General features: G+C 42.9%; 1 protein-coding gene across 5 annotated transcripts in view; it reads right to left on the bottom strand.

Annotated features, from left to right (window-relative positions):
• Window positions 1-213: 213 nt before the first annotated feature.
• Window positions 214-17,853, bottom strand: part of slc6a7 (solute carrier family 6 member 7) — a 132,263-nt gene continuing 114,623 nt past the window's right edge. For all 5 annotated transcript variants that reach the window (XM_039745696.1, XM_039745697.1, XM_039745694.1 and 2 more), the window contains 7 exons: window positions 16,838-16,962; window positions 16,033-16,145; window positions 10,301-10,438; window positions 8,678-8,777; window positions 2,180-2,298; window positions 1,711-1,884; window positions 214-645 (listed from right to left, as the gene is read on the bottom strand). In XM_039745696.1, the coding sequence (XP_039601630.1) occupies window positions 490-645; window positions 1,711-1,884; window positions 2,180-2,298; window positions 8,678-8,777; window positions 10,301-10,438; window positions 16,033-16,145; window positions 16,838-16,962 (925 nt within the window). In that variant the 3' untranslated portion in view covers window positions 214-489. The remainder of the gene's footprint in view (window positions 646-1,710; window positions 1,885-2,179; window positions 2,299-8,677; window positions 8,778-10,300; window positions 10,439-16,032; window positions 16,146-16,837; window positions 16,963-17,853) is intronic.

Below are 17,853 nucleotides of genomic sequence, written 5' to 3'. Positions count from 1 at the left end.
TTGCAGGAACGAGGAGATAAACCTGCAGTCGCATAACAGTGACTTACAGCGGGGCGACGAGCACTGAATGGCGGGGGCAATGATCTCATTTTTGTCAGCCCTCCATTTCCATGGGCCCTGGGGTGAATGCCAGTTTCTTTAAAGTTTGAGGTAAACGTGGCACAGCACCTAACATACACCAGCAAAACCTGCAACAATGGATGGGCTGAGATGTTCATACCTGGGTTTTGTTTTTTTGCAGCAAAGAAGGAGTGAAAGAAAATTGGTTCTAAAATTCATCTCTTGTGGAGTGTTTGAAATGGAGTAAGACAAATAAATCATGAGTGGTGATAAACCACGAGGAGATACAAGGAGATGTAGTCAAAACTGGGACTTCATGGGGCACAAGGTCCCTGCACCCTTGTTTCCATTTGCCATTCCTTCTTTACACGGAAGCAGCTGTTGTCCATTGTTGGTCAAATAAAAAAGAGAAGCAGCCCAGCGTGAGTGTCAAGCCTCACTAGCGTTGCTTTCCCACTCTTGAGTAGTGAAGTCGGCATCGGTGAGGTTCACCGAGTATGGGACATCGACCATTTCTGGAGGAGCTTCATGTTGTCTGCTGGCTGCACGCCATGAATTCAGTGGCTGGATAGCCTTCTGGAATCTCTGTGTGGAGAACAGAACAAGACAAATACCATCTTATATAACAGCACAACGGCACTGCGGTCAACAGTATGCAACACTAAAGAAAGACCGGAAACGGCAACACGTAAGCGTCTCTGTAGGAAGGCGCACACCAAGAATGGGACACCACTTGTGTTGTCTTGAACCAAATTCACAACTCGGCAATCCGAGAGGTTCCTGAAAACCTAAATGATTTTGTGGACACTCGGTGGCGTTTAGTGCCCAATTGATTTATCACTTGCTGCTCACTGATGGTGCAGACTGGCATCGCTTCAAACTTCAAAAACAAGCTGGAAACCAGTAGGCTGCAGCCAGAAGTATCCAGGGAAAGATTTAATGTGAAAAATGAAAAATGGAAGATAGAAGGGCAACAATTGATCTGACGCATAACATTGTTGGGAAGCAAGTGCTGACCTTACAGTAGATTTAACCCTTAACTACTCGCACCCTTTCTCATCTCAGAAGTACTTGATGCACCATTGTTAAAATGGCTATTTCTGGGCACGCTGTGAGGTTATAATATAAAATATTTCAATAATTAAGTTCTACATGTTTGTAATTCCATATTATTGAATAGTATGACACAGTCTTGGACTATCTGAAAATAAACCTGATCCACTTCTCCAGTCCTCATTTCTCACCGCTCACACTTTCGTCCATATTTCATTTGAGTTGTTGAATGTTCTTTGCAGATAAAGTCATCGCAAGAAGAACATCCCATCGTTGTCATATACACGTGTAAGTTACCTGTGCGGTGTTCCAAAAGCACCATGTTGAACTTGTGGCTGTGCATCGATTCACAAAACCGGTTGGGGGTACACAGGAGGGAAACCATTGTGCCACCGTACTTGTATTTAATTGAAGCTGAGGAGAGATGGCGGAGGCTGCCAGTAGGTTCAAGTAAAAGGGCACTGGACGAAAAGAACCGAGAGTGGTGTGCCAAACACACCAGAGCAAGTAGTTAAGGGTTAAGAGAGTAGTGAGCCATACCCTCGAGTAAACAACAGGGCGACATCTGAAGCAAACTTAAATGAACTTCATACTCACGTCCTTCAGCGTTCCAGACTCTCTCCAGATAGCCATGGTGCCCCAGAATGGAATCTGAATGCAGCACAAGGTGCCCATGCACACGCCCAGTGCCCTTCCCCAGCGAGGGTAGATGTAGGAGCCGTAGCGCAGAGGCGTGTTGTACAAATCGACAAAAATGTAGCTTAGGATGAACTGAAATGGAAATTGGAAGCTGTTACTTATTGTTTGGTGCTCATCTCTGCCGTGGATAGCAGACACTGTACACAGAATAAGGTACGAATGAGGGGCAGATTGAAGTCAGAAATGGCGTAGTTGGCGTGATTCTGCAGACAGGCTTGCTTGGAGTAAATATTAGGTCCAGCCTGTTCAAACAACTTTTCTTTTGAATTGAATATTTCACAAAGTTTGCTATTTCTATGGTAATTATAAATTCACCAAAACAGGAACATAGAGAGACGACATCGATGAAGGGCCATTGCCTGCTTACCAGTAAAAGTACAGGAGTGAAGAAAACCCAACACGCTTTGAAGTACATCAGCAGTTTAGTGCACCACGGTGGGCACCTGCAGACCATATCAACAATGTCCTGGCAGAACTGGTTTACACCTGTTATTGGGGGGGAAAAAAAGAAAAGATGGATAACTCGTAATCTTTATAGGCAGACCCAGTGAAGTCACTCCGGCTAAAAGCACCAAATGTGAACTTGTCAGGTCTGCTGCCGTTACTTGTTGAAGACTTTGTGTGTGAGGAGAATTGAAAAACCACAGAACGTCGATCACTAAAAGCCGCCTCTTCTTTAATTGTGTAGTATTGGTTTGTGGTGCAGCAGAACGCTCAGTGTGTCTACAGCAGTAGTTTGGGGCAGGTTAGCGTAATCAGCAGGATCCGCTCACAGCGATCCGGTCAGAGGCTCAGGCTCTCCTGCTGAGTATCCTCCAGTTGAACTCGTCGTGAAGCTTGTAATGAGTCTGTCTGACCGTGTTCATCATGGCGTCGTGTTGCTTGGACATGCATGTGTGACATTTCTGCTACTACTGCATACGTTATTTTTTTAATGTCCAGGAAGGAGTTCTGCGCTCCACGTACGCTGGAAGGGTTCCGGCTTTCCTCCCTCGGGCCCAAACCCATGAAGATCAGGTCAGTTGTTGACCGAACTGGCCAGGTGTGAGTAGGCCCTGCCATGGCCTGGCACCCAGTGTGGTGGAGACGCTGGGTTTAGACGGGTGAGAAACAACTGGTGAACGTGGACTCCACGTCCATTACTGAGTCACTAGCATAACTAACCCCATTCATCTGGTTGTCAATCTGAAAATGAAGATTAAAGAACATTTATATGAGGAAAGAGATCAAATAATTGAACTGCATAAATCACGAAAACACTACACAATCATACCCAAGTGTCTGGCTGTAGCAGTGGGCACTGTTGGTTCACTCATCAAGCCCCCCCAGACACCACCAGGGCTTTAGAGAGGAACCACCAGTCAAACAGATCAAGAGTGCAGAATAGCACCGAGCTTACATGGACGGGGTGCTCAAAGGCGCCATCACTCCAAAAAGCCATGGAGACACGGCTGGAGTTTGTCAAAAGTCATGAGAGTGGCCAGTTGGGATGTAGAAGAAGGTTTGGTTTTTTAGATGAATCCAAGAGAGACTTTCTATGGCCAGAGTTCAAAGAGAAAAGTGTGGTGCAATTACAAGTTGTGGAGGGGAGGGGAGCAGAGTGGTGGTATCATGCCATGGGCACGGGCTGGGCATCTGCTTAAAACAGAAGGAAGAATGGAGGGTGCAAAATAAAAGGAAGAAAGTCTGAATTAACACAAGATCCCCAAATTTGGGGCATTCATAAGAAATGTAATAATTTACTTCAGGAGGTAGAAGTACATAATCTATACTAATAAAAGGCAAAGCCCTCACTCACTCACTCACTCACTGACTCACTCACTCACTGACTCATCACTAATTCTCCAACTTCCCGTGTGGGTGGAAGGCTGAAATTTGGCAGGTTCATTCCTTACAGCTTCCTTACAAAAGTTGGGCAGGTTTTATTTCGAAATTCTACGCGTAATGGTCATAACTGGAAGCTGTTTTTCTCCATTTACTGTAATGGAGATGAGCTTCAACGCCGTGGGGGCGGAGTTTCGTGTGACATCATCACGCCTCACGTAATCACGCAGTACATAGAAAATCAGGAAGACCTCCAAAAAGCGCTGAAGAAAACATGCATTATATAATTGAGAAGGCAGCGAAACAATAAGAAGCGGCGAGTGACATATACAACCATATTCATGAGTGCTGCTACTTCAGAAACAAAGCACGATGTAAACCTACACTTTAAATTAAGTTCATAGACAGGCTGCCGCTGGCGTTTGTAATTTAGTGCCTGCCCATATAAGGCCGTCCGTCAGCGGCAATCCAATAGCAAACTGCCACTAAATATTCACGGGTGAAGGACTGTGCTTATGGAGAGGAAGATGAGATGGTCAGGGTGGTGTTTGACACAAACTCAGCGAAACTGCGAGAGAAAGTTTTAAGTGCCAGGACTAAGGTAACATTAAATACAGCCATGGACATAGCGAGATGGCACCAGCACAACTGGGAACCCGATGCATGTACACCGGCGGCTCCGTGAACTGGCGCAGTGCACAGATAAAAGCAACAGTTCCAAAGAGCTGAACAAAACCGAATTACACAATTGAAAAGGCAGCAAAAAATATGAAGCGTCTGATACATACAAGCATATTCATAAATGCTGCTACTGTGGAAACAAAGCACACGGTGGAAAAAGTCAATGTCCCGCTAAAGGAAGACAGTGTAAAAAAAAAACCCGTGCATGCAGTGTGTCAGGTCTCGGATAAAGAAGAAGGCGAGCTGTTTATTGATGCAGTAAGAAACGAATCGATGAATGAAACCTGTCATCTTTACAAAGATTGACAAACACGGAATGTAACTTGAACACAACACATCCTACAAATACGAACCTGATTGAAAGAAATAATGATAATCAAATCCTTGATGACAGCAACACTCAGTAACACTCACAAAACAAATACTGTATATTGACAGTCATGTTACGTTATTTTTAAAATGTTCCCTTTTCTTTTCTAGCTTTTTAACACACTACTTCTCGCTGCGCGTATATATATATATATATATATATATATATATATATATATATATGTATATATATATCCCGATCTACATACTCGAATAATGGATACTTTATTCGCCATCAATGATTGTTTTGGTAAAGCCATACTCAGTGTATTCATTAGATGAGCGGTAAAAAGTAAGAGCGAGGGAGGATGACTTATTGAGGCATGCAGGCTGTAGTCGCGTCAACTCTATCTGAATTGCGCGATCACATTTGAAAAAATATATCTTTTCAAGTTCTATTTAGTCCATATGTGTCAAACTCAAGGGCCGCGGGCCACATCCGGCCGGCGTGTAATTATATCCGCCCGAGATCATTTTATATACTGTATTATTGTTATTAATGGCCGGGTATATGAAGCGCTGGTAACACAATAAACTACAGATCCCATAATGCAGCGCTTCAGCTGCCTTGCGAACACTTACCGCGTTAATCAAGTCTAGCTTATGATGCTGCAAGTTAGAAGCTAGCTCACACGATGCTGAAGAGAAAAGTTGATTCTGAAAATAGAGCCTTTAAAACCGATGGGAGGCTGAGTATATGTTTACTGAACCCGTGTGTCTCATTTGTGGAGCTAATGTGGCTGTAATTACAGAATTTAATCTAAGACGGCACTATGAGACAAAACATCAGGGAGTTCTGTGTTGTGGAGATTCTCAGGATGGATTGCAGGTGCTCATCAGTGAGGCTGAAAGACCTGAATGCAATGCAGAAGATACAGAAAGCAGAAGAATTAAATAAGAATCTGACACTTCAGCGGACGTTTTACCCGTGCACAATCACAAAGTGATTTCAAGTGAAGTTGCTTTTATGGGAGACACAAATGCACCAGTGCAACTTTCCCTGTTGCCAAGTAATGTTGAACCAAGTCGTCACTACGGTGTTCCCAAAATACGCACTTTGCTGATAAACTGGCGCACTGAGTTTGCGGCGCTTTGGTGACTTTGAAGAACAAAAAAAGTCCGTCTACATGCGGCTCGAACCTTGTGCATGTTTGGTAGCACATATCTGTGTGAGAAGCTCTTCTCAGTGATAAAGACTAACAAAACAGCACACAGGAGTCGCCTCACTGATGAGCACCTGCAATCCATCCTGAGAATCTCCACAACACAGAACCTCACACCAAACATAAACGAACCTGTTGCCAAAAAGATGCCAGGCGTCCAGCTCTAAAATGACATATGAGCAAAGACAACTGAATGATTTGATTTGTTATTGCTGAAAGGAACACATTTTATTTATATTTCTAGGTTTTGTTATGCAGCATGTTCATATTTGAATTTGTATAATTTTGAAAGGATATATTTTTATGGAGAGCAAAATCTTTTGGGATATTTAAAATCTAAGTTTATTTTTTATATAAATTTACATAAGAGTAAAGAAATTTGAATGTTTGTTCTTTTAAGTTATTTAAGGTTTGAGTTGATTTATTCACGAATAATATTCCTGTCTGTTTTACCATTCCTACCAAAGATATTTCTGTCGACTAAATAAAAATTCCTTCTATTTAAAATTTAAATAGAACTTGAACAAATACGATAGTTCATAATATCCACGCAGACTTGCACGTAAGAGCGGGTGTCATCCGTTTTAACAAGCAGCGTATTGCACTGATACGAAATAGCTGTGTGTGTATATATGTAGATATGTATGTATATGTATATATATGTTTATATATGTGTGTATGTGTATATATGTGTATATGTATAGATATGTATATATATATGTTTATGTGTGTGTGTGTGTAAATACAGTGACAGCAACACTCATCACTCACAACAGTGACAAAACAATTACATTGACAATCATGTTACGTTATTTTCAAAATGTTTCCTTTTCTTTTTCATTGCTTCTTCAACACACTACTTCTCCGCTGCGAAGCGCGGGTATTTTGCTAGTATTAATAATAATAAACAAGAATACAGTAGATACTTGTAAGAGATTCCATCCATTATCTTACCTGCTATATCCTACCACAGGGTCACGGGGGTCTGCTGGAGCCAATCCCAGCCAACACAGGGCGCAAGGCAGGAAACAAACCCCGGGCAGGACGCCAGCCCACCGCAGCTTGTAACATATTTGAAATATTAAATGTATGCTTCAGTGTAAATGTTTAAAGTCTAAATCTTCTCGATTTCAATAAAAATTCATTATATTTCACCCTCTCATTGAGGTCCATAGAGGGCTAGAGTCTTGGAAAATCACGTCCTATTCTTAATGACTGACCTGAAATAGTCAGAGGAGGGCTGAGACCACCGGTAAAGAATCAAATATGAAAAATAACGTCACATTCATGATCAGCAACCTCGAACAAGTTAAAAGCAACACTCCACATTCCTTCATTACCAGCGTGTATTGTGAAAAGAAGTAACTTTGAGCCGTCTTGTCCCATTAGGGTCAAGCCCTGGCCCTGATTGATGTAGCCTGTACAACTTCAGCAAAAACGACCAGAAAGACGTGAAGACGCCTATTTTTTTATGATCGTAAGGCTGCCATTTCATGCACCATTTGATCCAAAAAGGAGGGGTTTTCAGGTTTGGAGGGTCAAAATTGGGGTCGATTCCCAAAGTGTTTGATGTCTTGACACCTTAGACATTGAGACGAGTCAAATGGTGTATCATATGTGGGGGTTTCTCATACTAGTAAGTCGGGGGGCACTGGAACCCAAATAAACGGAGGTAATTCTCATGGATACAATACTCATGAAGTAGCCCTGTGCTCCATGGACACAGACCAGCAGTGAAGTAGGGTGGTGGTGGCATCCTGCTGTGAGACTTTAATTTTTTTTTTTTAATCAGCACGGGCTGGGCATCTGGTTAAAGAGAGCAAAGAATTCATGGTGGTAAATAAAGGGAAATGCAGAAAGAGAACCTTCAACTTGCTAAAAAAAAGTTTGGGTGAAAGTTTCATCTTTCCGAGGGACGATGACCCCAAACACAAGGCTAAAATGGTCCAGTCAAAGGCCTGGAGGGCTTGTAATGCTGTGACATCGACGAATGGCCAGAAACTGCCATCACAGGGACGAGCACTTCATGCCACCAGTGATTTCCTTTCCCCCCGACCACCCCGAGTACTTCCATAAGGCCCCCTATGCTCCACCGATGGCACCTGATCAGGCTTGCTGGGAGATGGAGCGTCACGTGAAGAGTTCATCCCCAGGGTCCTGACTGTGGTGAATCATTGTGGTAGTAGCCAGTTTATATGGGCAATATTCTCACACTTGACTGATTTCTTTCCCTATGCCCGTCTCCTCTTTCTGTACAGCACATGATTTCTTGTATTAGGAATTTGTTAGATTTCGCATACCCCTTGGGCTCAGAGCGCAGGGTCAGCCATTGTAAGAGCTCCTGGAGCAATTATGGGTTAGGGGCCCAGCAGTGACCGGGAATCGAACCGGCAACCTTTGGGATACCAGCGCAGAGCCACCACTCTGCTTTATAGACCCCCTTCAAGCTGGTATTCGCACGAGCCGGAGGGGCAGCCGCCACCCTGATCGGCTCAGCTTTGCACAGAAGAGCATCACGTTGTGTCTTCCTAACCTCTGCCACAACATTAGGTCGTCCTAAATGCTGGATATTCCGTTTCTTCTGTGTTGATGTCGGTTTTTAAAGTGCTTGTTCCCCGTCAATTGAGATTTTTGGATTTCCGTTTCCACTGCCAACCCTGCCCTGGTAGTTGAGCTGACTGTGCAGTTTTACAAAATTCTGAATTTCTTTTTACGAAAATATGAACAGTAAAACAGTAGAAGGGGCAGAGCGGACATGACGTGCTGTGAATTACAGAGAAACGCTGAGGTATCGGCAGATGAGAGAGAGAAGACAATGCGAGCCTCACCATAGAAGAAGGTCATGCCAATGCACATGAAGAGGGCGATGATGATTAGGCCGAAGCTGGTGCTGTAGAAGTCGATCAGCGTGAACCAGTAGATTCCTCCCTGTGGAAAAAGAAAGGAAAAGACTTGGACTGTGACGCCTCGACACTCCGTCACTGTCAATAAGGACAAGACGGTGAAACGGCGAGTGCCACTTAACGCCTCGCGTCAGCAGGTACACCGTAGCTGTGTTGTGTCGATTTTCTGGTGGTCTGCACAGTGGCGTGTTAAAGTATTTAATCCCCTTGAAAATCACTTTCTGATGGTGGATCCTGCAGTGCTTAACGGGACGTTCAGACTCTTTGATATTTTTGTAGCCATGTCCTGCCTCATTTCTCACATCAGCTGGATGTTCCTTTGTCCTCATTTTTGCAGTGATTGTCCAACTAAGGCCGTGCCCCTTACAAAGGGGGCTTTTTACTGTCTAGAGACGTCTGTAGGACCCACGTATGTTTAATTGTGGTCAGTCAGCTTTGTGTCGTGGATGATTCATTTATGATTTGTGTAAACCTCAAGTATGATTTAAACACTGGCGCAAACACTAACCTCTGACATTATCTTCTTCAGTTAACTATCTACAGATTATATATCTGCTTTATTTTGATTTTGCAAGTCCATTGTTAAAGCGTAAGAGTTCACGTGAAAAATCCCGAATGGATCAATACGTGTAGAAACCTTTGGCCGTGCAGGAAATTAGGATGACGTTCAAGAGGATTTAATACTTTTCCACGCCACTCAGACCTTCTAGAAAATAAACATAAAATACCAAAAGATTCCATTAAATACGCAATGGATAACAATGGATAAAGAAGGATTAGACACAACCCATTAAAGCCCACTGCAGTGAGACCACCGTGTCCATTTTTCCCAAACCCAGACACAACCGGCGTTACTTACAGCTGAATGCTTTTGCACTCTGGGAAGGAACTGAAATCGGTGAAGCAGAGCATCATGGACACGAGTGTCATTGCTAAAGCTCAGTCCTTTGTGCCGTAACGACTTGAGGGGGACGCAGCATCCTCTGGGTTCTCATACTCAAAGGAAGCAGCAACCGTAAAACACGTTGCAGCTCTGAATGTGACGCTGAAAAGCAGAAGGTGTAGGTGCCATGGTGGAAGCTTCAAGTGAAACGGCAGGAAGGGCGACAGCAGAATTGGGTGAACATGAAGCCTTAAGAGCAAAATTAAACATTCAGTGGCAAGAAAACGTTATGTGGACCCTTTGGCTTTCCCTGGTTGTGTGGTCTTCATCGAAGTCAAGAGTATGGAGAAGCCCAACCTGCTTAAGCTAATAACGCACCATTGTTAGAATCTTTCAAGACCCATCGACCATTCACAGTGTGGTGTGAAAAACCCGTTGGATTTCATAAGTGGTTGAGTCGCGGCAATCGCTACCTGAGGAGCTTCAGGCGACATTCAGGAGGACTTTTAGACTGTTCTTCTGGCTATCTTCACTTGAGTACGTTCACTGCTGCTAAGAACAGGGTGGGCTCACTCGTCTGTGTACCACCTAGTAGTCCTAAAACACCATCAACATGAACCCTGGTGACATGAAGGAGCATCGCGGGCGAGATGCCGGCCACTTACATCTGTGATGAGCAGCAATCCCATGAGGTAAAAGCCAAAGCAGAGTAAGGCCAAGAAGAGACATTTCTTTTTGAAGTTTCCCCGCAACACTGGGAACTCGTCCAGGACTGCGGTCGTGATTGCCTCCATATTCCCAAACTGAAGGAAAGGAGAGACAAAGGATTAGAGTCTGAAGGATTGTGCCTTCTGACAATGCTTTCATGACCAGAGAGCAACACAAAAATTTGAACTGGAAAGAATAAGGACAACACATCTCTATAAAGCAGGGCAGCATGGTGGCGCAGTGGGTAGCGCTGCTGCCTCGCAGTTAGGAGACCCGGGTTCACTTCCCAGGACCTCCCTGCATGCAGTCTGCATGTTCTCCCCATGTCTGCGTGGGTTTCCTCCCACAGTCCAAAGACATGCAGGTTAGGTGGATTGGCGATTCTAAATTGTCTCTACTATGTGTGTGCGCCCTGCGGTGGGCTGGCACACTGCCCAGGGTTTGTTTCCTGCCTTGCGCCCTGTGTTGGCTGGGATTGGCTCTGGCAGACCCCTGTGTTAGGAGATAATGGATGGAATCTCTACAAAGCCTTTCATTTTCCATCTGCAGTTCTAATTGATTCCTAAATGTAAAGGACGACTGTCCCTCAAAGGTGCCAGAGTGCAGGCAGAAGAGCGGCCCCCCTTTGGTCAGTTTATCAATTCTGCATTCAGCATCTGACGTGGGTTCTGACGCACAATGGAGGCCCGAGGTCAGCTGCCGTCTTTGCCCCCTACAGCTCTCGTTTACATGTGACAGGCTGACTGGCATTCAGGACAACACCACTGCTGTTTGTGTCACTGATGAGGCAGGTAGGTGACAAAGCAGGAAGGCATTTCATGGGATGGCCGAGTTTTACTTCTGAAATATTTTAAAGTAAGACGTGTGGATTAAGGCAGGGCTAGAAAACGAACGGAGAGCTGACGAGTTTCCTAATCCTGAAGGACGCATTTTTTCCAAAGGTTTTGCTTCCTGTTGATTTTGATAGACGGCTTCAAGCTGAACTCAAATACCAAATACTTTTGTCTGTTCTTGCATCTTACAATAACCATTAAAAAAAATGAGTTACATTTATCAAATTTGATGATTTTTGTTTTTTTTTAAGGCAAGCATCTTATTGGATCTGCGGTAGGTTGGCACCCTGCCCAGGATTTGTTCCTGCCTTGTGCCCAGTGTTGGCTGGGATTGGCTCCAGCAGACCCCCGTGACCCTGTATTTGGATTCAGCGGGTTAGAAAATGGATGGATGTTTTTGGATATTAATCAGCAGCTTGAGATTACACAAATACTGTAAAACTGGGCATCCACGTCACTTTACAATGGCATTTAAAAGAGACTCGGCCTGCTGCTGTGCACCTCTTCTTGCTGATTCTCTCCGTCCATGATGACCTTTCACTCCGGCTACTTTTGGGTACACGTCCTCACAGTATTTAGATGAATAAGCTATCGTTCAAGATCAGTAAAATGTCAGGCTGTGAAGATGAGGATACGTTTCCTGTTATCGCTGAATCGCATTTGTCAGTCAGTCAGTCAGTCATTTCCAACCTGCTATATCCTAATACAAGCAGCGCTACCCACTGCGCCACCGTGCCATCCATCGTATTTGTAGGAGTCAAAATAGACCGAGGAGCTGCGACACTTGAAAGAGGAAAGAACAGAAAGGATAGCAGAACTCCAGAGACAAAAAGAGCAAAATGTGCGACTGGAACGTACAAATAGGCAAGGGGCGAGTAGCGACTGGCATGCGGAAACGTGAAGTTATGACCACTGGAAGGAATGGGACGTGGCATTTCCACCGCTGTGTCGGGGATCGGACAGGGTGCAGTATGTGCCAAAGATAAGGATAACATTTTCAGCTATCATTATTATTACAGTATTTACACAGACAACAATCAGGCACACAATTCAAACCATGATGCCAGATTCATGATGGTCCTACTTTGCTGCCTACGTAACATAAATTTCCCTCAGGATCAATTAAAATATCTAAGTTATCTATCTGTCTATCTGTCTGTCTTATTATATAGTGCATTATCTGTCTGTCTATCTGTCTGTCTTATTATATAGTGCGTTATCTGTCTGTCCTATCTGTCTGTCTTATTATATAGTGCATTATCTGTCTGTCTATCTGTCTGTCTTATTATATAGTGTAGTGCGTTATCTGTCTGTCTATCTGTCTGTCTTATTATATGGTGCATTATCTGTCTATTTATCCATCTGTCTGTCTATCTCAGCTCCTCCTCCATGCAGTATTCAGTTTGCTAGTGAAAGCTTTGCCATTGTTCTTATTCTATGGCTCTACACTTCAGGCCGTTACAATAGAAATGATTCCCCTGTAATGTGTTAGGAACTGCAGTTGGCGTCACTACTGGCCGATCAGGACCACCGAGAAATGACTGCTGCACACTCACAGGCCCATTTTTGACAGGTCCTCCATTTGAGTGCTCAGATCCAACAGAAGCGCTACAAGCCATAACTTTAAGCTTGCGTGGTTACCATGAGGCAGCTGATGAAAAGTGTCAATACTGTATTTTGTAATTGATGTTCATATCCTGGATATGCGTGTTTTCAAAGAATTTTTTTGAAAGACAAAATTGCTCACAGCACTTCAGACAGGTGTTTGTTTTTGTGATGATCAGCTTCCTTATTTATGCGTAATCTCCACCCAAGATGGAGGCCGTAACCTGACGTGAACAGGAATGGTTCTAGGAGTCCGTGATAAAATAAATGTTTCCAGTTTTCTTTTGTTATGACAAGGATGCCTCATAAATGTGGAAGGCACATTTTCTTAAATCAAAACCTTTGCTGCTTCAAAGAGGACGTATTTCATGTTTGGACCCAGGTTTCAATAAGCCTCATTGTAAGGTGCAAGAACAGACTCGGGTATTGTTAAAGTTTAACTTGATGTGCATCACAGGCAAAATAGTGGATGGAATTATTAAGGATAAGATTGAGCAGCACATGGAAAGGACAGGAGTTATTCTGAACAGTCAGCATGGGTTTAGAAGAGGGAGGTCGTGTTTTACTAACATGTTGGAATTCTATGAGGAGGCAACAAAAGCATATGATCAAAGTATAGCTTATGATATTATTTATCTGGACTTTCAGGAAGAATTTGATAAGGTGCCACATGACAGGTTGGCCATCAAGTTAAAAGAAGTGGGAGTTCAGGGTGATGGGTGCAGAATTGGCTCAGACACAGGAAGCAGAGGGTGATGGTGCGAGGAACCTCATCAGAACTGGCCGATGTTAAGAGTGGTGTTCCACAGGGGTCAGTGCTAGGGCCGCTGCTTTTTTTAATATATATAAATGATTTAGTTAGGAATATAAGTAACAAGCTGGTTAAGTTTGCAGATGATACCAAGATAGGATGGATTAGCAGATAATTTGGAATCTGTTATATCATTACAGAAGGACTTGGATAGCATACAGGCTTGGGCAGATTTTTGGCAGATGAAATTTAATGTCAGTAAATGTAAAGTATTACACATAGGAAGTAAAAATATTAGGTTTGAATACACAATGGGCGGTCGAAAAATCGAGAGTACACCTTATGAGAAGGATTTAGGAGTCATAGTGGACTCCAAGCTATCAACTTCCAAACAGTGTTCAGAAGCCATTAAGAAGGCTAACAGAATGTTAGGTTATATAGCACGATCTGTGGAGTACAAGTCCAAGGAGGTTATGCTCAACCTTCATAATGCACTGGTGAGGCCTCATCTCGAGTACTGTGTGCAGTTTTGGTCTCCAGGCTACAAAAAGGACATAGCAGCACTAGAAAAGGTCCAGAGAAGAGCGACTAGGCTGATTCCAGGTCTACAGGGGTTGAATTATGAGGAAAGATTAAAAGAGCTGGGCCTTTACAGTTTAAGCAAAAGAAGATTAAGAGGTGACATGATTGAAGTGTTTAAAATTATGAAGGGAATCAGTACAGTATGGAGGAATATTTCGGATAAAATTAAATAAATAAATAAATAAATGCGCATATAAATAAAAGTACTGTGAAATGTGAGCATAAATAAATAAATGTGTCATGAAATATGTTTTTCGTTGCTTATTTATTTATTTCATTTTGTCCGTAACATTCCTGCAAACCGTCATGAAATACGGCTTGAAATAAAACTGTCACTTTCACTCGTCAAAGTTGAGAGGGTGGGCTCTAACACGCCCTCTAGTTACTGATTGGTGAATCGATAGCACAAGAATTAATTAGAAAAATGCTTACTGCTGCCGATGAAATGGATTCTGCCGAAGATATTTGTATTTCAGAAGATTTATCAGAAGAAATTACAATGTCGGCGGCCCTTTTAGACTCCGATATAAATGAAACTATTTTTGAAATTATCGAAGAACTGGTGGAACGGACTCTACTACACTCCAGTTCAGGTGACGCAGTTCCCTGCTCTGGACGTCCATCCTTTGACATTCCAGCTGAGTCAATAGAACACCTTCTGTTATGCGGTTTAAAAGTACGACAGATTGCAGATCTATATGGTGTATCGGAGAAGACGATCACAAGGCGATTGAGCCAGTTTGATATACGGTAAACTGCAATTGGTGTATTAGTTTAGGTACTTTGACATGGAATGCCCAAAGTAGCTCCAACTAATATTTTGAACTGAGCATTTGACCCTTGTTTTACGACTTTAAAGTCAGGTGCATATTCGCAGCTACTTTTTCAAACAACTTTACAGCTCTGATCAGTGGTAGAGTGTAGTAGATTCCGTTCCACCTGTTCTTCGATATTTTCAAAAATAGTTTCATCTATATCGGAGTCTTAAAGGGCCGCCAACATTGTAAGTTCTTCTGATAAATCTTCAGTTCTCTCTCTCTGAAATACGTAATATCTTCGGCAGAATCCATTTCATCGGCAGTAGTAAGCATTTTTCTAATTAATTCTTGTGCTATCGTTTCACCAATCAGTAACTAGAGGGCGTGTTAGAGCCCACCCTCTCAACTTTGACGAGTGAAAGTGACAGTTTTATTTCAACTCGTATTTCATGATGGTTTGGAGGAATGTTACGGACAAAATGAAATAAATAAATAAGCAACGAAAAACATATTTCGTGACACATTTATTTATTTATCCTCTCATTTCATGACACATTTATTTATTCATGCTCACATTTCACTGAACTTTTATTTATTTATTTATTTAATTTTGTCCGAACTATTCCCCCATAGTCTAGTGGATCGAGACGGTGACTTTAAAATGAGTTCATTAAGAACACTGTGATGATAGAGTTGTTAAGGGTAAATTTCACACCAATATTAGGAAGAACCAGACACTTCGAATAAGCTACCAAGTAGTGTGGGGATTTAGGGATTTCAGAACCTGACTTGATGTTATTTTGGAGGAATTAAGTGAATAGAATTGGCGAGCTTTGTTGGGCTGAATGGCCTGTTTTTGTCAGAAGCTTTTCTAATGTTCTAATCAAAGCCTGCTAGTAATGACTGCAGGTTTCCAGTAAGCTGTAATTTTTCAGACGTTTCATTTGACTTGTTTCTCATTTTCCAAACCCAGTTTTTTTTCTAATACAGGGCCACAGGAGGCCAAGGTCTACCCATCCCACTAGCATCAGGCACTAGGTGTATAACATCACCTCCAGCCTCAAAGAGGGAGGTGTACATTGTGTTTTACTGTTCATTTGATGGTCTACATGAAATGTGAAATGGGTTACGTGATCAAGATTGAAAAAGTTTGCAATTACCAGCGTATCCACTCCAAGCATGAAGAGCATCAAGAAAAACAAAATGGACCAAAAAACGGAACCAGGAAGGAGAGCCAGGGCTTCTGGGTAGGCCACAAATGCCAGTCCAGGACCTGGAAATAAATAAATAACAACATGCTGAGACAATCATTACTGGAGGAGTTCTCATTGAAATCCCAGGCTGTTATTCTCCTCTTACATTGCAAAATGAAACTAAAGGGGTATAATTGGCAAGAGACCCTTAAAGGCCTTCTGACCAGACATGACCCGCACATCACACCATCAACCAGCAGAACTGCACTTCACTTTTAGAAATCCTTACGGACTGTTTAGTGTAATTCAGGGCTGTAGGAAGCCAACATGGTAGCATCAAATCCAAAAGAGGAAGCAACACTGGCCAGGGCACCAGGCCACACTCATGCCAGTTAACCAAACCTGCACATCTTTAGGATGAGGAAAGAAACCCAAGTATTTGGAGAAAGCCACCAACATGGAGAGATGTGCAGACTCTGCACTGGGCTTAAACTTCAACGCAGGTCTCTAAAGCTGTCAGGCCCACAGTGTAAACATGAAGTGAATCCTTATCTCCCTGTCTGAAGTACATCACTGCACAGAACGGGACAAGGAAAGGCGACAATGAAAGAACTTTCAGCTTGGCATTGATTTTAAAGACATGTCTGACTATTCATGTGTGATCGTTGGTGGGCAATGTTCTCACAAAGACAAGCAGGCCCACTTTATTACGCTCCATTTGGATATCACAACCACAGAGACAAGACACAACTGCTGCCATATTACATCTTACCTGTGTCAGCTACTTTTCCAACTGGGACGTTCTTCTTCCAGGCCATGTGTCCCAGAATAGAGAAAATGGCAAATCCAGCAAAAAAACTGGTGCAGCAGTTTCCAATGGCAATAACTAGAGTATCCCTGAGAAACAAGCACATAAAATGAAAAGAAAGGAATTTTTAACTGGACATTCCCATTGGTGGACCTATAAATGAGCTGATGATGGTGATGATGACAGTAAATACAAGTGACACAGTGTGACTGATGAAGTGCTGGGAACTTCGTAGCTCATAGTATACTGAAGCATTCATTTTCCACCTGAGATTAGCTGTGCCCCGTCTTCTTAAACCCCATTAGCCATTTTCTTCGCCAGGGATGGAGTCTTCATCCCATACTTCTCTCATTTCACCTTTAATTTGGGTCTCCAGTTTCCCCCACTGATGTTGGATCCTACAGTATGACGTGCCCGTCAACAGCGTCTGCAGCACACCTGCATGCGAGTCTGAGAGTTGGAAGAAAGGCAGCTGGGGGACAAGAACACCGGGACACTGCCGGAAGTGTGTTAAGGGGCGGATTTCACACAAATGTTGGAAAACTTTACTTCACACAAAGAACCTCAGACACACTATGATAATTAACTGCCATGTTCATTTTTTGCGTATTTTCCCCCAAATATGATTTTTATACCCAGAATTTAAATTGAGGTTTATTTTTAATTTCAGCTTGTGTTGACAAAGTTCTGTTTTATTATCTTCTTAATTTCCTTTGTTTATACCATATCTTTTCGATGCATCATGTGACCGCAATCATCACTTTGATGATGTCACCTAAGTGACGATCTAAATATGCCAGGGGTTTTGGTATACGCTGTCTCTCAGTGGATAAAGCCTTGAAAATCCCAGGGTGCTTCACATTATTACCTGGTGATAGGATTTGGATTTTTTGGATTCAACTTTCTTTTTGGCTCTCACTTACGATTCTTGTTTCTACTCAGGGTCTCTTAGGTTTGGTTCCCTGTGATTCCATCTCCTG

This window comes from Polypterus senegalus, chromosome 2 (assembly GCF_016835505.1).
Source record: "Polypterus senegalus isolate Bchr_013 chromosome 2, ASM1683550v1, whole genome shotgun sequence".
In the NCBI taxonomy this organism is placed as follows: Eukaryota; Metazoa; Chordata; class Cladistia; order Polypteriformes; family Polypteridae; genus Polypterus; species Polypterus senegalus.
This window is presented reverse-complemented; position numbering and strand designations above follow the sequence as displayed.